Here is a 21,910-nt window from a genome sequence, read left to right as displayed (position 1 = left end):
ATATACTACAGCGTACCATGCATGCAATACTCATCCTCAGTATAAAATTTCTGCAAAAGAGTTGATCACCCTCTGTTTTGCAGTTCAGTCAAATAAGAGACAACATTTGTAACTGATTTTGAGAAATAGTAATTGTTAGATATGGATTAACTGTGAAACTCTTCATTTGCAGAAAAAGGTAGGGCTAATACAGTCCTTTGAAGATGGAAAGTTCCACAGTTAATAAAACTAAAAGGTTCTCCTGCTGAGCTTCTCATTTCTGTTTTCCAGTGTGCCTAAGGGAGGTGGATAACCTGGGGTGAAGGCTTTGTTTCACAACACAGTTTCTTGAGGTGTTTTTGGCTTTAAGATGGTAGGTAGCTGGACAAGATAAATACCTGAATATATGAGCTATATGATAGCAACAGACATGCTTTTTTTTGTCTGCTCATTTTTAGGTATCAATATCTATCTCATTACCACTGTCGTTCATCAACTAGTGGAACTGCCATCGTACACGTCAGCTTTGGAAGTGTCTCCTGGAATCTTGACAGAGTGTGGGGACTGGGAAGCGGTGATGCAGTTTAAGTGTTCCAGAGATGTTCTGGGAGTCAAAAACTTGTGGAGTGGAAACATTTCTGGGATTTAGTTGAGAAACATAATAAAACAACATTCACTCAAGACAAAGGTTGCAGAGTTCAAATCACAAAAGTCAGGAAGTGAAAACGTCATGTTTCTAATAACACTACAACTGCAACTCAACTGAACTGATTGTTCCTGTTTCCCTGGTTAAGTACATAGATTACTATCTTGGGATACCTTATTTAATAAATGCCACACACACAAAAATAATAATTAATAACAGCCACCTTTACTTGCCGATCAAATACTGAAGTTGATATTTTTCTAATGTAAACTGTAAAACATTTAGATTATGGTAAGGTGTCTTCTACATTTAGTACATTCAATATACATAATTTTATAAGTAAAGGCTGCTTAGGGAAAAGGGTTTGAAATGATGTAGGTAAGTGTGACAGCTTATTAAGAGCAGTATGGGAGAAGCTATATTAGTATTAAGTATTAAGAGCAGCGTGGGAGAAGCTGTTTCACTCTGAAGCAATTGTTCAGATTTTCTCAGATAGAATAAGGGAACAGAAATGATTTAGTTTTCACAGGGCAAAATTTACTTTATACAAAAATAATAAAAAAATAGCATAGCATTTCCAAAGACTTCAGGGTTCCACTCCTGGCCTTTAGTCTTATTTCATTTGTAAGTCATCCTCAAGAACCTCCAAAATTATTATTTGGACAAGAAGAGAAGGTACAAACCTACTGCAAACATTGCATGGTTTCACTTTAAAACACATTCTTCATAATATTCATTATTAAACAGAAGCAGGCTGTTTAATTTGTGAAATTTTAGTGCCTCAAAAAGCAACTTCACATGAAATTCAACACTTCCTGAAGATCTCAAATATTATGTAAATTGCAGCATAGAAATGAGACCTTCATGTGGGTCTTGTTCCTCATTGTGCTCCTGTATTTGGTTATAGGTCTGAAGGTAATGAGTCTATTTCCTATCTAAGGAGGAGAGAGAATGAAAACTGAGTGAAAGAAGTGTGTATTATGCAGACTCTCAGATAGCAAGAGAGCATGGTGCTTACTGACAGCAAGGCAGAATCCAGATATTCCTAACTGAACGCAGTCTTTTATAATCAATTTCAAGGACTTAAGCTTCTGTTCACTACTAGACTTAAGACATGCTCATCAATTTCTGTTTTAATCTGTTTTCTCCTGTTATTATAAATGTTTCTTCTTCATTGCTTTGCATTCATTTAGTTCTGACTCTTGACTAGCTCCTGCAGAAATCTTTGAGGTGTCTGTTCATGTAGTTTGAGGTTGGCTAATGGAGAAGACAGAGGACCTTTTCAAGTCCTCTTTTCCCCTGGTAGAGCTAAAAAGACAGACCATGTTCTGATCCTGTCCCCACTGAGCACAGCAGGAAATTATTCTCTTCCATTTCTCATACAATTTTCTTTCAATAATTAGTGGAGGCAGGTTAATTAAAACCAAGCCTGTTGTACACAGCATTAAGTAACATAACAATGTCCTAGAATTAGTTACAGAAATAGTGGAAAATTGCCAGGGAATTGAATGGAGCTAGTTTTGTCATGTGACCTAGAACAGAATGTACAGTATTGTAATAGTGACAACACAGCACAGTGTCGGACAGTCTGATGTCACACTTTGTAATGTCTTGGTGATGTTAACATACAAAAAATAAACCCGTTAAATGAGATAGGTAATCAAAGAATAACATGAAATGAATCTTTATACCTTTGCACACAAACATACTCCAGTGTAAACAACTAACAAAACAAGAAAAATATTCAGAAGAATGCCTATCTGTTGTAATCTATCTCACTTTACAGTAAAAAAGTGGTGCTAAGCATCTTAGTGCATATAAAAAGTAGGTGTGATTCTTAAAAAGCTTAAAACTCTTGGTTTTTCATTAATATATGGTTATGCACACACAATAGCAAAAGGTCTGTAGACTTCAGAGGAACAATTCCCTAGGTGTGGACTAATAAAGATAGCAGTGATTTCCAGGATTTGCTTAGTTTAATAAATATCAGCTGAAGAAGACACAAAGCAGGCAATCTTTACAGAGAGTCATCCTGTTAGCTTCAGAAATATTTTTAAAGAAACCTGATGCACATATTCTTATTGTATCTGTATTACAATAATTTGCAAGTGAGCTGATTGTTTTTGTGGCATTACAATGAAGCTTTCTGAAATTTGTGAAAAAAATAATGTTGGCCTGTGTTTCAATAAGAAGCCCTGGAGATAATGATGGTAATCAGTCTCATAAACTGACTTTGAAATGTGTTCCACATAGTGAAATTTTCATGCTGAGAGTGGGATGCATTCAACTTAACTGCAGTTAGTAGGCATCTAAATCTGGGTCAATGACCTTCATTTCTTTCAGTTGCTGCAGACAAATTTACATCTCTGGGGCATGAGTAATCTGACCTTCTTCAAACCTCTGTCTTTAAATGACTAAACATACAGTGCCTTCTTTCCTTATTTTTGGAGTGAGAACTACCACATCAGGGCTTTGGAGAGGCTTGATCTTATGTCTTAAGAATGCACAGCTCCTTGTAGTGTTAATAACCCTGCAAGTACACCTGTGTTTTCATTCATCACAGTTCATAGTCTGGTATTAAACTAGCACTGGCCACTTAAGCCAAAACATACTAGCTTGTAGGCTGGCATGCAGGTACAAATTTCCCTCTGGTACAGGACAGTAAACTCTGATGAGTGAAAAACTGGGAGGTGACAGAACGTAAAACTGCCACAGAAATTCACTTCAAAACTTATGAGTAAAAGACCTAGCTAGCAAAGCAGTTTGCAGCTCAGTAATGTCCACTCTTGGGAGGAATGGCATTTCCTTTATCTCTATTGTTATTATGTACAAGAATAAAATACTTTCTCCCAGAAGCCTTGCAAATGCTCTTCTTTCAACATCTAAAATTTGGCTCACAGGAGAGATGCTGACAGGTGATTTCTCACAGATGGTTTGGTGGGGAGGAGGAGAATAAAGAGACAGAAAGGTAACAAAGCTTCGTTTTCCCCACTTTACAGGCTATACTCTACCTACTGAATTGCATTTCGCTAAGCTTCATCTTATGTTCTGTCTTTTCATGGATGTGACTTCATCTGTCGCACTTTGGAAACCTAAATGAATTGTCTGAAGGAATGAACCCTGAGAGTCTGTGCTCCTTCCACAGTCACTGGAGGGAGAACATCCATAAAGCACAATGTAGAAGCAACGAGGATTTTCATTTAGATGCCTTACTTTAGTGCCTGAAATTAGATGGGGGTAATTTCAGGCAATTGTGCTTTGGATATAGAGAACTGTGTTTTCTGTGAGTAACTACAAGGCATTAACACTCTCACAATAATGGTTAACAATTGGTTCCTCCTTGAAGCCCAGAAATGTCAGGAGTTTTGTGCTAGGTTTTCTACTGTATTGAATTCTTTGTTGGATACATATTCATGATGTTGTCTAAAATGTTAGATAGAAGTAAGTATTGTTATCTTGCAAACTGTCATGAGTGATTTAAAATAAACGTCCAAACATTTAGACTTTAATCAAAAAAGTTTTAAAAAAAGTAAAAGTTAATTACTACATCTGTAAAAGTTAAATACTACATCTGTGCTTAGATTAATGGTAGTACTCGTATACATTTTGAAATAAAGTTTTGAAAGACTTTTGACTTAGTAGTACATAATGTACTGATTAAAAAGTTGTACTCTGCAATATAAGTAGAGCACATGTAGAATGGATTAAAAATTGGCTGGTGTAACTCAAAAAGAAGGTGTCTTTGGGGAATAGCCAGTGTACATGTGCGGGTTTCCAGAGACTGGAAGCCTGCAGCTGTTCTGCATTTACATCAACAGTGATGGCATGACAATTTTGGAGGGGGTAGTCTAGACGGCTTTGTAATTCAGGCCTATTCAAACAAAGAATGTTTTAATGTGGCAAAGTATAAAGTCCAGCAGTAAGGAATATGTGCATACACACAGAGTGGGGAAATGTCTTGTGGACAGCCCTAACTCTGGACATACCAAAGGTCATAAAAGGTGAATTTCTAATTTGGTGTTGAAGCAGGCCTGTACCCTGGCCCTGCATGTTCAGAGGAAGTGCTGGAGGGAGCTATCGGTCTGAGTTTGCTTAGATTTCCTCGGTGTGAAAGCAGAACAGATTGAGGGAAAGAAGTGGGAAGAACAAGGGAAGGAAAAAAAAAAAAAAGTAAGGAAAACAGTGCTTTTCCAGGTTTTACCAAGGCAGGAAATTGGCATGCAAGCAGAGCACACACAGCTCAAGAGCTGGGATATGCTCTTGGTACCACAATATAAATAAAACAGGACTGCTCAGGAAATGGTCTCTAAGCTTGCAGGGTGTTTTACCAGGCATTGTAAAACAAGCTAATGGGTGTTAGGGGCTAAAGGGATAGTTTTGTTGTTGTTGTTTAACAAAATATGGATGGCCAGTTACTGGACAGTATGTATTATTTCATAATGCATTGTTTTGTAAATTCTTGGCATGCGAAGGAAAAGTAGGTGATTAGCAATAGCCATTGTGGGTGATTATTCCCCTTTATTCGGCATCTATGAGAATGCACTAGGAATACTGTGCTCAGTTCAAGACCCCCCAGTAAAAGAAAGACAGATAAACTGGAACAATTTCAACACAGGGCCATGAAAATAGTGAGGGGCCTGTTGCACTTGCCCTGTGAAGAGGGGCTGACGGAGCTGGGCTGGTTGAGCCTGGAGAGACAGCTTCAGGGGGATCTTGTGGCTGCCTCCCAAAGCACAGGAGGAGCTTATTAAGACAATAAAACTAGACTCTTCACTGAGGTGCACAGCACAGCAGAGTAGTCATAAATTGAAATGGAGAAGGAACTTTCTATATATAATATATATATACCATACATAATATATATACTATATATATTATAAAGAACAGGTATCCAGATGGAGGTTTTAAACACTTGACTGGATAAAGCCCTGAGCAATCTGGTTTGATTTCAGTGTCCACCCTGCTTTGAATAGGTGTTTGAACCAGATGATCTCCTGAGGTCCCACCTAAACTGAATTATTCTGTTATTCAATGCTTTTGATACATAATTTTTGACGTGGTTAAACTGAACAGAAAACAAACAAACAAAACCCAACAAGCCAATGATTTAAAAACTGAAAAATAATTATTTATATTCACATATGGAGAGTTCTTTAGTGCAAAGTACATACTACAAATAGGTTCAGTAGTGCATATAATACTTGTTTTTACAAATAAGTAAATGGAACTATCAGCAAAAATACATTGCATTTTTATAATGTCTTTTGCTTTTTGGACTTCAAAGTACTTAGAAGATGATATAACAAATATAGAGTTAATTCTGAACTGTATGGTGTCTTTTAGTCTTTAATAGGTTTGATTTGGCAGCTCTGGGATAAGAAAATGAATACACATGTCCTGAATGAGCAACATGCCTGGGAAGCAAAGTTAGTGAAAGTCATAAGGGTTCAGTCAGCTTATTTTCCTGAGCTTTTGCTTAGCAGAACACCACATGGTCCTGAACTGTTAAAAATACTCTTGTTTTGCATTGCATGTTTGTTCTGGAATACTATAGTGGAAATCTAAGTAGCAATTTACTGCCAAACACATCCCTCTCCAGTTTCAACGGTCCTCACCAACCAGGCTCTGTACCTCCTCCTAATCCTTTGTCAGGCAGCTGTGCTAAATGACCCAGTAGGGCTCAGAGCATTTTTTTTTTCCTTCTGCGTGACTCTGCCTAATTTAGGAACTAGATCTCATTTACCAGGCCTGAGGCTGCTGTAAACATCTAGTCAGTAGCTCTCTCCACGTACATAAGCAGTAACTGGAGCTGGCAGCAACATGCGTTTTCTCACCACCTTCATGCCTGCTTCCCATTCAGAGGCCAAGCGTGTTGCAACCCTAGGTCTGATTGTCCTTGTCTGTGGGGCTGGCAAAAGGAGTTGTCACTGAGTAATAGGCACATACTCAGTTACCTCACTGAGCTCCCCTCTATTCAGGTGTTTTATCACGCAGATGAACAGACAGGCAGGCCTGAAATTCTGGCACACAGACCCCCCTCAAAAACAGCGCTGGAACTGGTTTGAAAAAAGAAATGTGGGAAGGGGTTAAAAATCAACAAAATCATAGAATTATAGAATCATTAAGGTTGTGAGAGAGGGAGTTAAGAGAATCTTAGTAGACAGGATGCTGATTACTGAATACCTAGATTGTTGTATCGAACTAGTAGATGTTGCTTAATGTCTTTGCTAACTATTGTGCAAATTAACTGAAACAAGAAGTCTTGGGGCCCCTCACAAAGGATAGTTCCTGATAAAGATGGGGAACCTGTCTTAAGAACTAGCTGAAACCAACCCTGTGGTTTGGACAAGAGCCAAGGAGCAGCTGAGTCTGTGCAAAGACGAGGTCAACTAGTGGTGATGAAGAAGAGTTATCAGCCTTCATCCCCACGACCCCTGGCGATCACCACCAGGAGGCACTGCGCAAGCGCAGATGGGAGGAGCTTATGCAAATGACTTATTGGAACTAATCTTAATATGACGCAGGGATCGGTTATGTATAGGCGCATTGTGAAACTTCATGCATATGTAAGCCTTTACTGCATATAACCAAGGCAAGTTGCCACATTGGGGTGCGCAGGACTTTGGTGGGACTACCCCCTGTGCTGCCCAGCACTGAATAAACATACCTACTTTACAGTCTTACTGATTGTGGAGTTCGTTTTCTGCACCTCAGTTGGAAAAGACCTCCAAGGTCATCTGGTCCAACCGCCCCCCAACCACCAATATCACCCACTAAACCCTGTGCCTAAGCACCACGTCCAACCTTTTCTTGAACACCCCCAGGGATGGTGACTCCACCACCTCCCTGGGCAACCCGTTCCAATGCCTGACTGCTCTTTCTGAGAAGAAATGTCTCCTAATTTCCAACCTGAACCTCCCCTGGCACAACTTGAGGCCATTCCCTCTAGTCCTATCACGAGTTACCTGTGAGAAGAGGCCGACCCCCAGCTCCCCAAACCTTCCTTTCAGGTAGTTATAGAGAGCAGTAAGGTCTCCCCTGAGCCTCCTCTTCTCCAGACTAAACAACCCCAGTTCCCTCAGCTGCTCCTCACAGGACTTGTGTTCCAGGCCCTTCACCAGCTTCTCTGGACACACTCCAGGGCCTCAGTGTCTTTCTGGTAGTGACAGGCCCAAAACTGAACACAGTACTTAAGTGCGGCCTCACCAGAGCTGAGTACAAGGGGACAATCACCTCATAGACCAAACTGAGAAGAGTGTAAATTTTGTGTTACAGGAAGTCATTAAAAGAGTAAAGTGCTAAGAAAACTACTTTTAAAGTTTTTACTCCTTGAAACTAGATAATGACTATTACAAAAATCTCATGTCCATTCTTTTGTTGTTTAGATGTGGGAAACAGGAATGTTATCGCAGCTGCAGGGTAACAGTATAGACTGTACTTTTTTTGGGGGGAGGGGAGGAAGGGCAAGCTGTCAGATACTGTGATATGAATGGTATTCCCTGCTCAAATTTGAAAAATTGGAGAGTGGTTAGAAGCATGCAATTGGTGCCTTTTGGTTGAGTGATGAATATATCTGAAAATTAAAATGAATGCATTGTGCTAGCTTTGTTCATGTCAAAAAAAGGATTTTCAGAGTTCATCTTTGAAGAAATAGAAGTCATGTGAGTGCATCATGCTGACACACACAAAATCTGCACTATTCTCAAGGGTTCTGTTTAATGAGAGAAACAGATCTGCAGGGGAGAGTGCCGAACATGCCAATGACAGCAGGACTCATACAGGCATTTTAAGGACTTTGATTGAACACTAATTGCAAACACTTGGGTTTGTTTGTTATAATTGAGTGTTCACAAAACTGTTAGACTCAAATTAGATTATAATGTCTTTGGTCTCATGTTCATAGTTATTTTGTCTGCAACAAAACCTTGCACCATTTGGAGGCTGTAGAAATAAAGACTTTAACTTGTGACATAGCTAAGACAACAGCACAGCTCTATTCCCTGCTTTTTAGTTTTATCTCTCTTCCAACTACTTTATCTCAACCTTTACATAATTTGCATTTTGTACTGGGTCTGGCTGGGATGGAGTTAACTTTCCCTGCAGCAGCCCATACAGTGCTGTGCTCTGCACTTGTAGCTAGAACAGCAGTGGTATCACACCAGTGTTGTGTCTGCTGCTGAGCAGTGCTGGCACAGCATCAGGAGTCCTTCTAATCCCCCAAGAGCCAGCAGGCTGGGGGTGGGCAGTGGGCAAGAGAGGACGAAGGAACATCAGCAGGGCAACTGACCTAAACCAACCAAAGGGATATTCCATGCCATATGATGTCACACTCAGCCATAAAAGGTGGGAAAAGGAAGGAGCGGGGAGGGGTGGGCTGTTGTGAAAACGTCTGTCCTCCCGAAAAATGGTTACATGTGTTGAGGCCCTGCTTCAAGAATGTGGTCAAGCATTGCTGGTTGGTGGGAAGTGGAGAGTAATTTCTTTTCTCCGTACTTCCACATGGCCGTTGCTTTTTTGTTCTGTTTGGTTTTGTATGTTTTTTTGTTTTCTTTTTCGTTTTTCCCTTTCCCCCTTTCTCTTCAGTTAAATTATTTAAATAATAATAATTTTCCCCTAATTATTTTTCCTTTAATTAAATTATCCTTATCTCAACCCATGAGTTGTTTCTTTCCTTTTCTTCTTCCCCTCCTTTTCTGAGGAGGGGGAGTGAGAGAGCGGTTGTGGTAGAGTTCAGCTGCCTAGCAAGGTAAAACCACCACAATTTTCACTGAAGTAGATCAGTGAAGATATTCCTCCTTTCTTTTGGGGCTGATCACTCAAGGTAAAAGTGACCTACATAAAGTAATGAGCACACTGCTTTTTCAGGCAAAGTTACACATGCCTTAAGCAGTACATTGCTTTTGTAAAGGCCTTTCCCACAGCACTTCCCTTTGAGTACTAGATAATGCTAAAACACTACAGATGTAAATCGAGGTCCTTTCTGGTCCTCATGATCCAGCTCATGACATTTTTTAATGTACTTATGTATGAGTGAATTTCACAGGCTAACAAATGTCCCCATATTCCACTTTAGTGGTTAAGCAACATAACGTCAGCTATACACTATGATACATAAAAAACACATACATCCTCTTCTTAAAGGTGGCCCATGAAAAAACTTGTACACATCAAAAAACTTTCTGATCCTTTGTCACATAAAGACGTCCTGATGTTATTTAAAGTCTGATGGTTTACTATTAAGATAATAAAAACAGAAATAACAGTAACAATTTAGGTCCTGTTCAAAATTCTAGGACATATTTCTGTTGATGGGTGAGTTCATAAAATTAACAACAAAAGTTGATTATGTACAACTTTACAATACATAAAAAATACTGACTAAATATACTTAGTTTTATATAGGCATGACGGGGTCTTGAGCTCATTCCACTGCACTCTAGTCTTTCTTTAAGCATCTGAGCTAAATTCTTCCTCTAGTTACAAATGCATGATGCTCTTTATTATAAGGAAGGCTTTATAGATATGACTGCTAATTTGACCAAAAGTATTAATGGGCAACACAGTTGCAAAGCAAAAACAAAGAAGAAAAAGAAGGAGCATAAAGGTTTAAATGTAAATGACAGCTATCTACAAGATGTGTCATTCTCTTTTGGTAAACTTCTCTTGTCTTATGTAGAGTAAAATACATTCAGTCCATTAATGAGATGTCATGATTAATTCAAACCTGAATAATGTTTATTTTTAATTAATCCAAAATGAATTTCATAATGATATGATGAAAAAATATATAGGGATAATCTAATTGAATTTACATTTTCATAGATGAAATGTCAAAACTACAGGATTATCTGTGCTTTCTGATTTCCAGACAAATTATTTTGCTTTTTTTCATTTACAGTTTCACGGGACGTTCTACACTTAACAGGCTGTTGCAATTTATTAACGATTTTATTACTTGAAGGAATTCTACAAGGAAAATGAATACATTATTAACACAGGGATACAAGAATGGTGATGCAGGTCTGGACCACAGTATCTTGTCTTCAGCAGTGACCAGCAGTGGATGATGAGGCTGAGAACAGGACAAGCTGATGGGGTGCTTCCCCAGAACACCTTCTAATTCTCCAGCAGTTTGCTGTTAGGGACATCCAATGATCCCAAAAGGATTCTATAAAATCTGTTGTGTGGAGTCATAGGGATTCATGTTGAACATCTGTATCTGCTGGTTGTCAGCCAGTATGGCTGGTTTCACTGGAGACTTTCTGTTGCTGTCAGAGCCGGTGTTTTGTGCTGGCTGACCTCAATGTGCTCACCAATCATGTGGCCGACATGACCACTCTTTATACGTTTTACTTCAAAGGTGTCTCTACATAGTAGTAATTCCATGTACAAGACAGTTGTGTGCAGTGTTTATAGGTATGCAGAGTTCAGCATTAAAAATCAGGTGTTCTTTATGATCATTCAGTCCCATTGGTGTTGGAGGGACGCCTGTCACTGATCCAAAATAGGCCGCAGGTTCTGTATTAGTCCCAGAGACAATGCCAGGGATGGTGCAGCAGTGACACCAGACCATGGTGGAGTCCGGGCAACAGCGCGGATGTCCCACAGCCTCTGCACTTTACCGGCGAGGAGTTCCCGCTGCAGCGCTTGCATGATTTGCTCTGCTTCCTTCTCTGTATTTACCACATCACTTGGCAGGAAGAACTCTGCCTCTTAGCATTTTCTTTCTGAATGTTCAATTTTGCTGACATTAATAAGACTTCTATAAATAAAGCAGTCTTACTACAGTGGACTGGGACACTCAGAATCAGAGACTGAAACACAGGGATAGATAATTGTTGCATTTTAAAACAAAATGTAAGTGTTTTAAAGCCATGGCCAAATCAAGCATTACTGTGTAAAGACAAAAAACTAGTGTGAGGATAAATTAGTTATGACTCTTCACACTGCGGAAAGCACTAAAGCATAATTCGCATTAAGCCAATGGAAACATGAAAAGCAAATGAATTGAAAATATTAACTGCTTGTGTTTGGAGGAACTGGAGTATTTCTTATAATGTTTGCTCTTAAAACTTCATGGTTGCATGTTCGTATTTACTGTGGCACTAAGAAAGAAACTTAAACATTAGATTTTCTTTTTAAATACTCTGTAAGTTTTGGTATTTTGCAGTTTGAAATATCCTGAGCTTTTTAGGATCACTATTTGGAAATGCATAAACGAATGTACTGACAATGAAATGTGACACCATGTTAATCTTACTTCTGCAGTTTTACATTTTAAAGTCATCTCAGTACAGCCAATGCATTCTGACACTTATAATAATTTTGACCAAAATTTAAGCTAAGCTGGAGCAATGTATAATTTCTAAATGAAGATGGTAAAAAGCCATAGAATCATACAATGGCTTGGGTTGGAGGGGACCTCAAAGATCATGTAGTTCCAACCTTCCTGCCATAGGCAGGGATGCCACCCACTAGGTCAGGTCGGCCAAGGCCCCATCCAGCCTGGCCTTTGACACCTCCAGGGATGGAGCATCCACAGCTTCGCTGGGCAGCCTGTCAGACTGAGGCAAAGAAGTCAGGAAAATCTGTGTGAAATTCAGCCATTGAACTGATTAGATTTTTCGGATCTAAACATAAAAATTTAGCTATAAGCACATGATGTAACATAGATCATATATAAGGAAAACATTCTCTCAACTAGGAATGGGTCCCATCTCCAAAGCTCAGCCATGATCCACCCCTGAGTCCAAGTTTTCCTAGTGCTCTGGGATATTAGGACTTTAGATTACAAACAGAGCTCATCTTTGACAAAAAAAAATACATTTCATATTATACACCTCTAAACTCAGACTGTCGTATTTGGCAATATTTGGTGTTTAAGTGCACTTATTTAATACAGTATTTATTTAAGCATTTTAAATGGGTTTCACAATAATACTTTGCCACAAGGAAGGCTGATTATGGACTGATCACAACAGACTCCAAACACTGCCCAGAAAGGACTGCATGGTTGGAACCATTTGGTCAGTCTCAGTGTACCTCAGACACCATTTTCAGACACCTTGAAGTTGTTGCTGACCTCCATGGCCTTGAGGGACTTTAGAAAGTAAAAAAGTATCAATCCTCTCATTTTAAAACCAGTTTTTTAACTCTATTTTATTTTTTTAAAGAAAATAATTTTGATGTTTAATTACAATGTACTAATTTTTGCTTGAACTGAGCAACTGCAACTGAAGATGAATTCCAAAGCAGCTTGCTCAAAAAGAGCAAGAAGGATGCCCTTAAAATCACTGTACTCAAACTAAATTAGTATGCCATAGTTTAGAACATGACCATCTAAAACTGGACTGTGGGATTAAGATTTTCAACTCTGCCAAGTTAGGAGTACAACATACAAAACCTTTTATTTTTAACCTAGATTAGACATATTAATCAGGAACAGAATTTATTTCTCTATTTACCGTATTACTTAGCTTGTTCAATGAAAGCATAAAGGTCTTGATCTTATACTAGAGTACAATCAGATACTGGACAGCATGTCCAGTATCTGATTTAGGGTATCTGTTTTAGGCTAGACATCAGGAAGAGGTTCTTCACCGAGAGGGTGGTTGCACACTGGAACAGGCTCCCCAGGGAAGTAGTCACTGCACCAAGCCTGTCTGAATTTAAGAAGCGTTTGGACTGTGCACTTAGTCACATGGTCTAAAATTTTGGGTAGACCTGTGTGGTGCCAGGAGTTGGACTTGATGATCCTTATGGGTCCCTTCCAACTCAGGATATTCTATGATTCTATGATTCTATATTAATACGTAAGTACAATTAAAAACTAATGCTTAGAAAATCTGTAGACCACTGTGTACAAATACACAGAAGAAGATCTCACTGAGAGAAGGAGTTAAAAGAATCTTGGTAGACAGGATGCTGACTAATGAATACCTAGATTATTGTATTAAAAATAGATGTTGCTTAATGTCTTTGCTTACTACTGTGCAAATTAACTGAAACAAGAAGTCTTGGGGCCCCTCACAAAGGATAGTTCCTGACAAAAACGGGGAACCTGTCTCAAGAACCGGCTGAGACCGACCCTGTGGTTTGGACAAGAGCCAAGGAGCAGCTGAGTCTGCACAGAGGCAGGAGGTCAACTAGTGGTGATGAAGAAGAGTTATCAGCCTTCATCCCCACGACCCCTGGCGATCACCACCAGGAGGCACTGCGCAAGCGCAGATGGGAGGAGCTTATGCAAATGACTTTTTGGAACTAATTTTAATATGAAGCAGGGATAGGTTATGCTTATGTATAGGCGCATTGTGAAACTTCATGCGTATGTAACTCTTTACTGCATCTAACTAAGGCAAGTGCCGCGTTGGGGTGCGCACAACTTCGGTGGGACCACCCCCTGTGCTGCCCAGTGCTGAATAAAAATACCTACTTTACAATCTTACTGATTGCGGAGTCCGTTTTCCTCATGTCATCACCAATTATTAGCATGCGATTTCTAATAATTCATTTTTTTAGGCAGAAATCAATATGTAATATACAAAGAGAAGCAGGTGTTTTATTTATTTATTTTTTATTTAGACATTGTAAGTCTCAAGTTAACTCATAACTTGTCCCAATTCTTGGGACAAGAACAAGTATTAATGTGAGTTAAAAGCTGTCTAAGAAATAGGGAGAGAAAGTAGAAATAAATTATTTGGTTTATTGAGCTAAAAATCAGATTTCATATTGAGTAGTCCTGTAGTGTAGATGAAGGGAAAGGAGCCAACAATACAGCAGCAGCATTTGCAAATGGGTTACTTAAATCGGTCAGTCTGCGAAAAGATGTTGAAGTCTTCCATGCTGCTAAGTGAATAGTCACTAAAATGGCAAATAGTATGATTAATGACATAATACAAATGACAAATGACTATGTGGATGAAAGAAAAAGTCCTTTTAAAATATGTATTATGGGATTTGAAATTAACTATCAATAATCTCAAAAAATGTAACTGGCCATTACCATGAACAGTGCGTTAACAGTGCTGTTCGGTCTGCAGTCTGATAGAAAAATAAATGAAATGCTAGGCAGTGTTTGGGAAAGAATGAAAAATAATTCAGGAAACATCACACTTAGCTCTGTGCCATTGGTTTTTCCGCAATACCATGTCCAGAGAAAGATATTCTGGAATTAGAAGCTTGAGAGCTGCAACAGAAACAGGAACAATTCTCACTGGAATAAAAATCGAAAACTTCGGAACTGTTTGTTTTAGAAGATGAATAGACTATGTGATAAAAGTGTAACAACGAAACATTGTTCAGAAGCTAGAACAGGACTGTTTCACATAACAGTAATAAAGCAATGTTCAACTTAAACTGAAAATTGGCAAAATAAAAAATAGTAACAGATCTTTGCACAAAATGAAGATGACTCTGGCACTTACTGACATGTACCTGTAAGGCTAAGGATTTGGCAAGGTTTAGACAGAGACTGAACATCTAATTGCAGTTCACAAAACTACATGGTACTGACAGCTAAGGCTGAGGATTCTGCAGCTGGGGTAAAATGGCACTCTTGAGGATTCATGCCAATGCACTCTGAGGTTCTGATGAAGACAAATGACTCAGTATCTGCCTGCTCTTGGACTTCTTGCGTATTATGCAAAGCATCTGCTACAGCTGTTCTGAGAAACTAAAGTAGCCATATGGTTCCAATAAACTTTTAGCAAATTCCTACCTTAGGAAAGTCCTGAACTTTTAGGATTAGAGGCAGTTTAACACTAGTCTTGCAGCATGACGGCATGAGGTTGGTACCGCGAGCTGAAGAATTTGGGACTGTCACCACTGAAGTGACTAGCGGGAGACTCACGTTAGGCTTCATAAACTTGTCGCAGGGTGCATCTGCAAGTTGGGGCCCGCGACACCTTCCCTGCGTTTGCTTTGTGCCAGCGTGGAAGTAATTACAGACTGTGGATGCTTTGCTTAGCATTCGATTTCACCTTCTTTTTGGAAAACAAAAAGCCTGCAGCCGGCAGCCCCTCACCTCCCCCCGGCGGAGCCCCCTGCGCCTGTCGGCCGCCTCCGCGCACAGAAGCCGGGGCCGCCGGCTCTGCCCGAGGCTCCCGGCGGCCCCTGGTGAGGGGCTGAGGAGATGTCGGCCCCCGCTGAGGGGCGGAGGAGACGGCGGCCCCTGGGGAGGGCGGCCTCGTCCCGGCGCTCCCCGCCCCGTCACCGAGAGCCCTCCGCTCCCCCTCAGCCGTTGGCGGCAACCGCCATAGGCGGCCGCTCCGCCCTCCCGGAGGTATCGACCCGCCGGGCTCTGCGTGTCCCCTCCCAAAGGCCGGCCCCGCGAGGAGCGCTGCCCGAGCTGTCCCCTCACCGCCCCGCCGGCCGCACACCCCGGCAGGAGGCGCCGGTGCGGCCGTTGCGGCGCTGCCGTTGAGCCGGCCGTGAGGGCTGCTGGCGGCGGGGCCTCGCTGCCCGTTTATGTGCGGGGGCCGCCTAGGGGACAGCTGATAAGACCAAATTCAAAGCTCGAGTCCCTGCTGCAGCTGCCATATATAACCATATATACGATTATATATAAGGTGCTTCTTCATCATAATGAGAAACCAAACAATTCCAGCGTGTGAAAGGGATGTTTTATACACGGGCACGCAGCACGCCTGTGCAGGCTGTGATGTTTCAGTCAGATCCGGGCACGTCGTGAAGGCAAAACTCGACTTCCCCAAGCGAAGAGGCTGGCCCAGTGACCCCTTAAGCCCCAGGGAACAATGCTGCACAGGTAGGTTTTGTTGGCTGATCTCTTTCATGTCTGCTGTGTTCCCCCCTGGAAGGGCATTTCTGGGGAACGGAATAGTACTAACACAAAGTGTTTTGTATGACAAGTGGTATTGGCGATGCCAAGCAGAGCTTGTCTGGCAGTAGTTTCATTATTGTAAGTTCCTGGTGGTGGTCTGACAGAAATCTCCAAGTTGCATTTCAGCTGAGCAAAAGCGAGTACGAGATAATGCATGTTTGGGGATTTATCTATAGAGCACCCCAAAGCGGTGTCTCCTTGTTTCTAGTAGTCTTGAATCCCTGGTCACTTGAACTTTCTGCACCTTTTCAAAACGCTGGACCTGAAAGTGGGTAGGAATAGTGCTGACATTCCCACCCCTAACCTGCTCTGAGCGCTGGGGCGCTGGGAGCAGAACTGGTCCAGCCTTGCTCCTCTGGGAGGTGCGGGACTGCAGAGGTAGACAGCAAATCCTTTATCATCTAGGTGGTGAGGAGGATCAAGAGTTGAGAATGTTTCATATGAAATTGTAACAATAACATTTTTAAGAGGATGCTTAAAGAAAGAAGTGTTGATATTTAGCATGCTTTGCAGGTGATGCCACCAATCGTTTTTTACCACACAGTTTAACGAAAGAATCAGAAACAGCAGGGGGAAGTGTACACTTTCAAGGTCTATGTGATGCTACAACTAATTTAGCATGTTTAAGTTAATTAATCAGTCAACCAGCCCTTTTAGTTTGTGCTTAGGTTTGAGAACGCATACTCCTATTTATTTATATGCCCCAAATTTAAGGATGTGTGAGTGTTGTTGGATCACAGCCTTATTATTCTGCACAAACATCATGAGTGTTATTTCTACACTACTTTGTAAGGATTTATGAAATTTAATATTGGTACAGTGCCCTGAAAATGGCAATCCTTTATATGGCAATGGATTTTATAGCCCTTGCAATTAGTATTTTACAGGCTTTTATGATTTATTAAAAAATGCTGGGCACGGGGGTGTTGGAAATGTCAGTGTTTATAAAACAATTTTTGGTTATGTACCTTGGCACAGTCCTGCTGGTCTAGCAATACTGTTACTTCTCGCTTTGCATCACTGCTTGAATTACATTTTAGTGACAACACTCCCAAAAATATTTTCTTCATGCAGATGTTTGAAATAAAGCCAATTGAGTTTTCATTTTTCTTTAAAATTATGTTGAAGTATTGCTGGGGGAGGATTTTTTTTTTTTTTTTGATGCCTGTTTACATTTTGCCTGTATAAAGGTGAGGACTGTGCTCTATAGAGATGAATGTGTATGACGTGCTGTACTGTGTTTATAAACCCTTTTGCAGGCTGTCAGCTGAGAGTCTGTGGCTCAAGAGAAGGATTATTTTATTTTTTAAATTTCATATCGTATGCTATAAACCCGTAGTGAAGTTAAGAGTCGTAAGTGGAATTGTTTGGGTAGAAGAACCCTTTCCATACTGATCAAGAAAATTGTATTTAGATTCTGCAGCATCTAGAAGAGTGACTGAAGAGAGGCTGAAGATGCCTGAAAATGTTAGGGCCTGATTTTGCACAAATTTGCCTGGATGAAGAATCCTGGCTCTCATAGTTCCTCTCACTGATGACAATGAAATTATTTGTGTGGGTTATGAACTACTTGTATGACAGAGAATGTGCAAGAGTCTTTAACAGTACAGTGAAGCTGCCCTTGCACAAGTTCTTCCAGAAGTTTTATTTTGCAATAGTCAGTTGGATGAACTCTTCCTTTCCTCATTCTGCATGTGATGAAACAAACACTTCTTTGACAACGTACTTGCTGTTGATCCAAACAGGAATGTGTGAGGTTATCTATCACTTCCCCAAACTGTAATTTGCAGGAGGCTATGTGAACCCAAGGTAAGCAATGTGCATGGTAATGTATTTAATGGTAATGTATTTAATACAAGGAGTCTGAACAGTGTGCAGTGCTGTGTTCAGCAGTCTCTTCATTTACCACTGAAATACAGTCGCTTCTGTAGCAAGCACTGAAATATATGCTGTATACATTTAAGGGTTTATCAAAAATTTAATCTCGATTTGTTTGAAGTGCTTTATATGCTTCAATAGTGACGAAACACTCTGGCATGGTTTTGGACCAGTCACTGAGAACATATTCTGTTGAACATTTTTGCAAATTCAGAATTCATGAGTACTCGTTGCAGATTTGTTGATTCGCTGACATTCTTCACTAGAAGAGTGTTCTAAATATAAATTTTCAGTTAGCTTACAAGTTTGGCAATATTACTAAGATGCTGAACCTGAAAACCTGTTGCCTATATAAAAATAAAAGGTTAAATATGCATTGAATGTCACTAGAAGAAGGTCTTTTATATCTCTGCCGGTGGAAAACTCTTCTGTTTAGTGCTGAAGATTTGACTGGATAAGACTTACTTGATTTATTTTTTCACATTTTTTTTTGTGGTTCCTGATTAAAAAACAACAGAAACAACAACAACAAAAATAAACAACATGCAGGTAGAAGGGATTTAGACGTAAATAAATTAATCAATCATGTCTCAAAGTATCTTAGCAAAAACAATAGTAATGCAAATTTGCTTGGAAAATCCTGTCATCTTGGCGCTAAAACTAATTTTATTAATCAGTGAGAAAAAATATCTTAATTTTCGAGAGAGTTGTCCTAGACAGTAGTGAATGTACTTCATATACAGAAATCAAAAGTGCGAAGGATAATAAGTGGAAATCTAAAAATAGGTTTCCAGGTCCATATTTAGATTCTTTAAAAAGGTGACCTGATTTTTCAAAGGTGCTGAGCAGCCAGTCGTGCGTGTGCATTCCACAGCAGTTCTCAGCTGCTCAGCACTTCCACAAACAGACATGCTATTCAGGATCAGAGAAGTGAAATTTTTAAAAGCTTTTTCTGTATGTCTTAAAGTTGGTGAATTTTATTAGGCTTGTGCCTAATGTAGTGTTCTAGGACTTCTCTATTTTGACTTGTGTAATCTTCCTTATTTAAGTTTTGGCACAGGGAAGCCTGGATTATATAGTGAGGTCACTGAGGGATCTTGAGATGTTGGCTGCCAGCCTTGTTGCACTCTCACTTGGCTGTGAATGGACTCTACTTTATCTTGCAAAGTTCAGCGAGTATTTTTAAAACAGGAACCAAAATTCTACTGCAAGTTTGGCAAATCCTGATCTTAGTCAGAAGGTTTTACTATTTTTTCACCAAAAAATAGATAGATGAAAACAGTCCAACTCCGGAAATAGACAGATGTCTATTTCTATATATATATAAAAAAAGGAAACAATATTTAAACATGAATCTAAGCTTGGATCGCGAAGTATTTTGTTAATTCATTCTACCGCATATTTTCACTATATATATTTCTCTTCTGCCCAACACTGCAGTTGTATTATCTGAAGTACAGGTAGTTTTCTGTGTTTTTAAAGCTTATTGAAGAAAAATTGGTCATAATAGTACACAGTTTAACTCTGGCGGTCCTTGAGGCAAAGTGGTAATGGACAGATCATCAACTGGTATAGTCAAAATATTTCCTTTTTCTTGAAAGAAACTGTGATTTCTGGATCCATGTCTTCCATTTATATGCTAGTTTATTTTTATATTCCTCTTTTTCTTCATATACGTTGCCACAAAATACCGGCATATTGTTTTGTTTTAGTGTTTGCTTTTTTTTTTTCAAGTAATTGCTTATATTCATAGATGGCAGAAGCCCTGGTGTTTTTTTTTTTTTTCTTAGTACTTCAGTAATGTAAAATTACCTTTGGCAATAATAACAATTCAAATTACAGGAAATCTATTTTTCCTTTAAACTTCTTGCCTGATTGCATATCCCTGCTTAGTTAAGTTATTTGTGAAACAAATAAAACAACTTTACATGCAGCTTCTATGAAAGAATATGCTATTATTGCTTAACTTCATTTGGTTTGGGTTCTGTGACTCAGGAACTATCAATCTAAGCTGTAACATTAAAATGAAGAAGGATTTGTACTTTTAGTTTGCAAATTACAGTAGAAATATACAAAGCTAATGAAATTCATGGTACAGTGTATCAGAGTGCAGAAACTTGCTAATGCTATATCATATATAAATCTCTTGATATAGTAACTTGATTTTCTGATTTTACATTTGAATGTAGTAGTTTTTGTGTGTTGTGTAATGCTTGCTAAGATGTGAGCGAAACAGTTTTGGACACAGTTGAAGGTTTTGTCGGACAAATATCGGTAGTGACATTATTTGGAGATAAATCGAGAAAATGATCTTTGATTGAGTATTTATTTATGTATTTATTTGTCATTTTTTACTGTGCAAAGTAAAAATTATAGTTTCTGTTTTAGAATGAAAGGTTTCCTATGAGGTCCACATGAAATGGCTACAAAACCCAAAGAGGAACAAGCTATTATTTTCATTCAAGGAATTAGGGAGAAATAGATTTTTTTATGAGTTAGCTTTTGTCATCAGTGTTACATCTTTATTGGAAATTATGAACGACTGTTTTTTTTTCAGGTTTTGAAAAAAGCTGAAAAAGGTGTGAAGGATTCAGTTTTGTAGCTAACCTAACCCAAAATACCTGATTGCAGGATTGGTTGTTTGTAAAGAGCCATACAAATAATATATACAGTTCTGGGAACAATAAAAGCTCAGGCACACTGGATTGACTTTAGGGATTTAAAGAAATTGTTGGTATGAAACCGCAGGAAGAAACAATACAGACATGAGAATCCTGCCACCTAACTAGTCAGATGGCACTCAAATGACAAATAGCATTAAAAAAAGCTATTGCCAGTTTTGTGGTGAAATCTTTAAAGTATAGTTTCTCATATGGCTTTCATTTAAGCCTGATTTTAAAACCTAACAGAAAGCAGAAATGTAGAACACAATGTAAGGTGTGGACACTTTCATGTTTTGAAAAGTACTCGGTTAATTTACTGGAAAATTGGTTACAGCTTTCTTAAAGGTAACTAGTCCCTGAAGTAGGTATTGGCTAGTCACTGGGCAGGAATTAAAAAATCTGGGTGATGTTGCATACCTGTGACACCACAGAAATCCTAATTCCTTAAATATAGCTACTCGGTTTTGTAATTAGCTGGAGAGGAGCACTAGTCAAGGAAATAAATTTGAACAGAACGCAAATTTGAACGAAAAAGTAACCTTTTTGTTTATTTTTATAACAGGTTTCTAACTTTAGATACAAAAATATTTGGTATGAATATGAATTACAATGTTTTCAAACTGGCAAACATGCAAGTTAGGTAATGAAGATGCAACCGTTTATTTCCTTTTGAATCTGAACATGAAAAAATAACTCTTAAAGTGAGAAATAAAAACCTGCTATTGAGATCACAAATGCCTTACGCCGTATCTTATCCTCTTAAACATTTGTTTTGTTTTGGCTTTTTTTTTTTTGCTTTGCTCTGGAAGGAATAGAGCCACAGCACTGACAGCCACTTTTGACATAGGTTTTCCTTCTGCCTGAAAGCTGGAGAGTTCGTTTTGGATTGCATCCATGCTGTCCCTA

General features: G+C 39.3%; 1 protein-coding gene and 1 long non-coding RNA gene across 4 annotated transcripts in view; both read left to right on the top strand.

Annotated features, from left to right (window-relative positions):
• The window catches only part of LOC308185742, a 30,156-nt gene extending 19,648 nt beyond the window's left edge, over positions 1–10,508 (top strand). Inside the window, exons 2-3 of the long non-coding RNA XR_013943712.1 lie at positions 271–352; positions 438–10,508. This is a non-coding gene — a long non-coding RNA (uncharacterized lncRNA). The remainder of the gene's footprint in view (positions 1–270; positions 353–437) is intronic.
• Positions 10,509–15,951: 5,443 nt separating this feature from the next.
• RANBP3L (RAN binding protein 3 like) overlaps positions 15,952–21,910 on the top strand; it is a 39,780-nt gene continuing 33,821 nt past the window's right edge. The window contains exon 1 of one of the 3 annotated variants that reach the window (XM_080574261.1): positions 15,952–16,388. In XM_080574261.1, the coding sequence (XP_080430387.1) occupies positions 16,208–16,388 (181 nt within the window). In that variant the 5' untranslated portion in view covers positions 15,952–16,207. The remainder of the gene's footprint in view (positions 16,389–21,910) is intronic. The other 2 variants (XM_080574263.1, XM_080574262.1) reach the window with 2 other exon arrangements.

Source organism: Anser brachyrhynchus (genome assembly GCF_964034855.1).
Source record: "Anser brachyrhynchus genome assembly, chromosome: Z".
NCBI classification, from domain to species: Eukaryota; Metazoa; Chordata; class Aves; order Anseriformes; family Anatidae; genus Anser; species Anser brachyrhynchus.
Note: the sequence above shows the minus strand (reverse complement) of the source record. Positions and strands in the feature narration are given on the sequence as shown.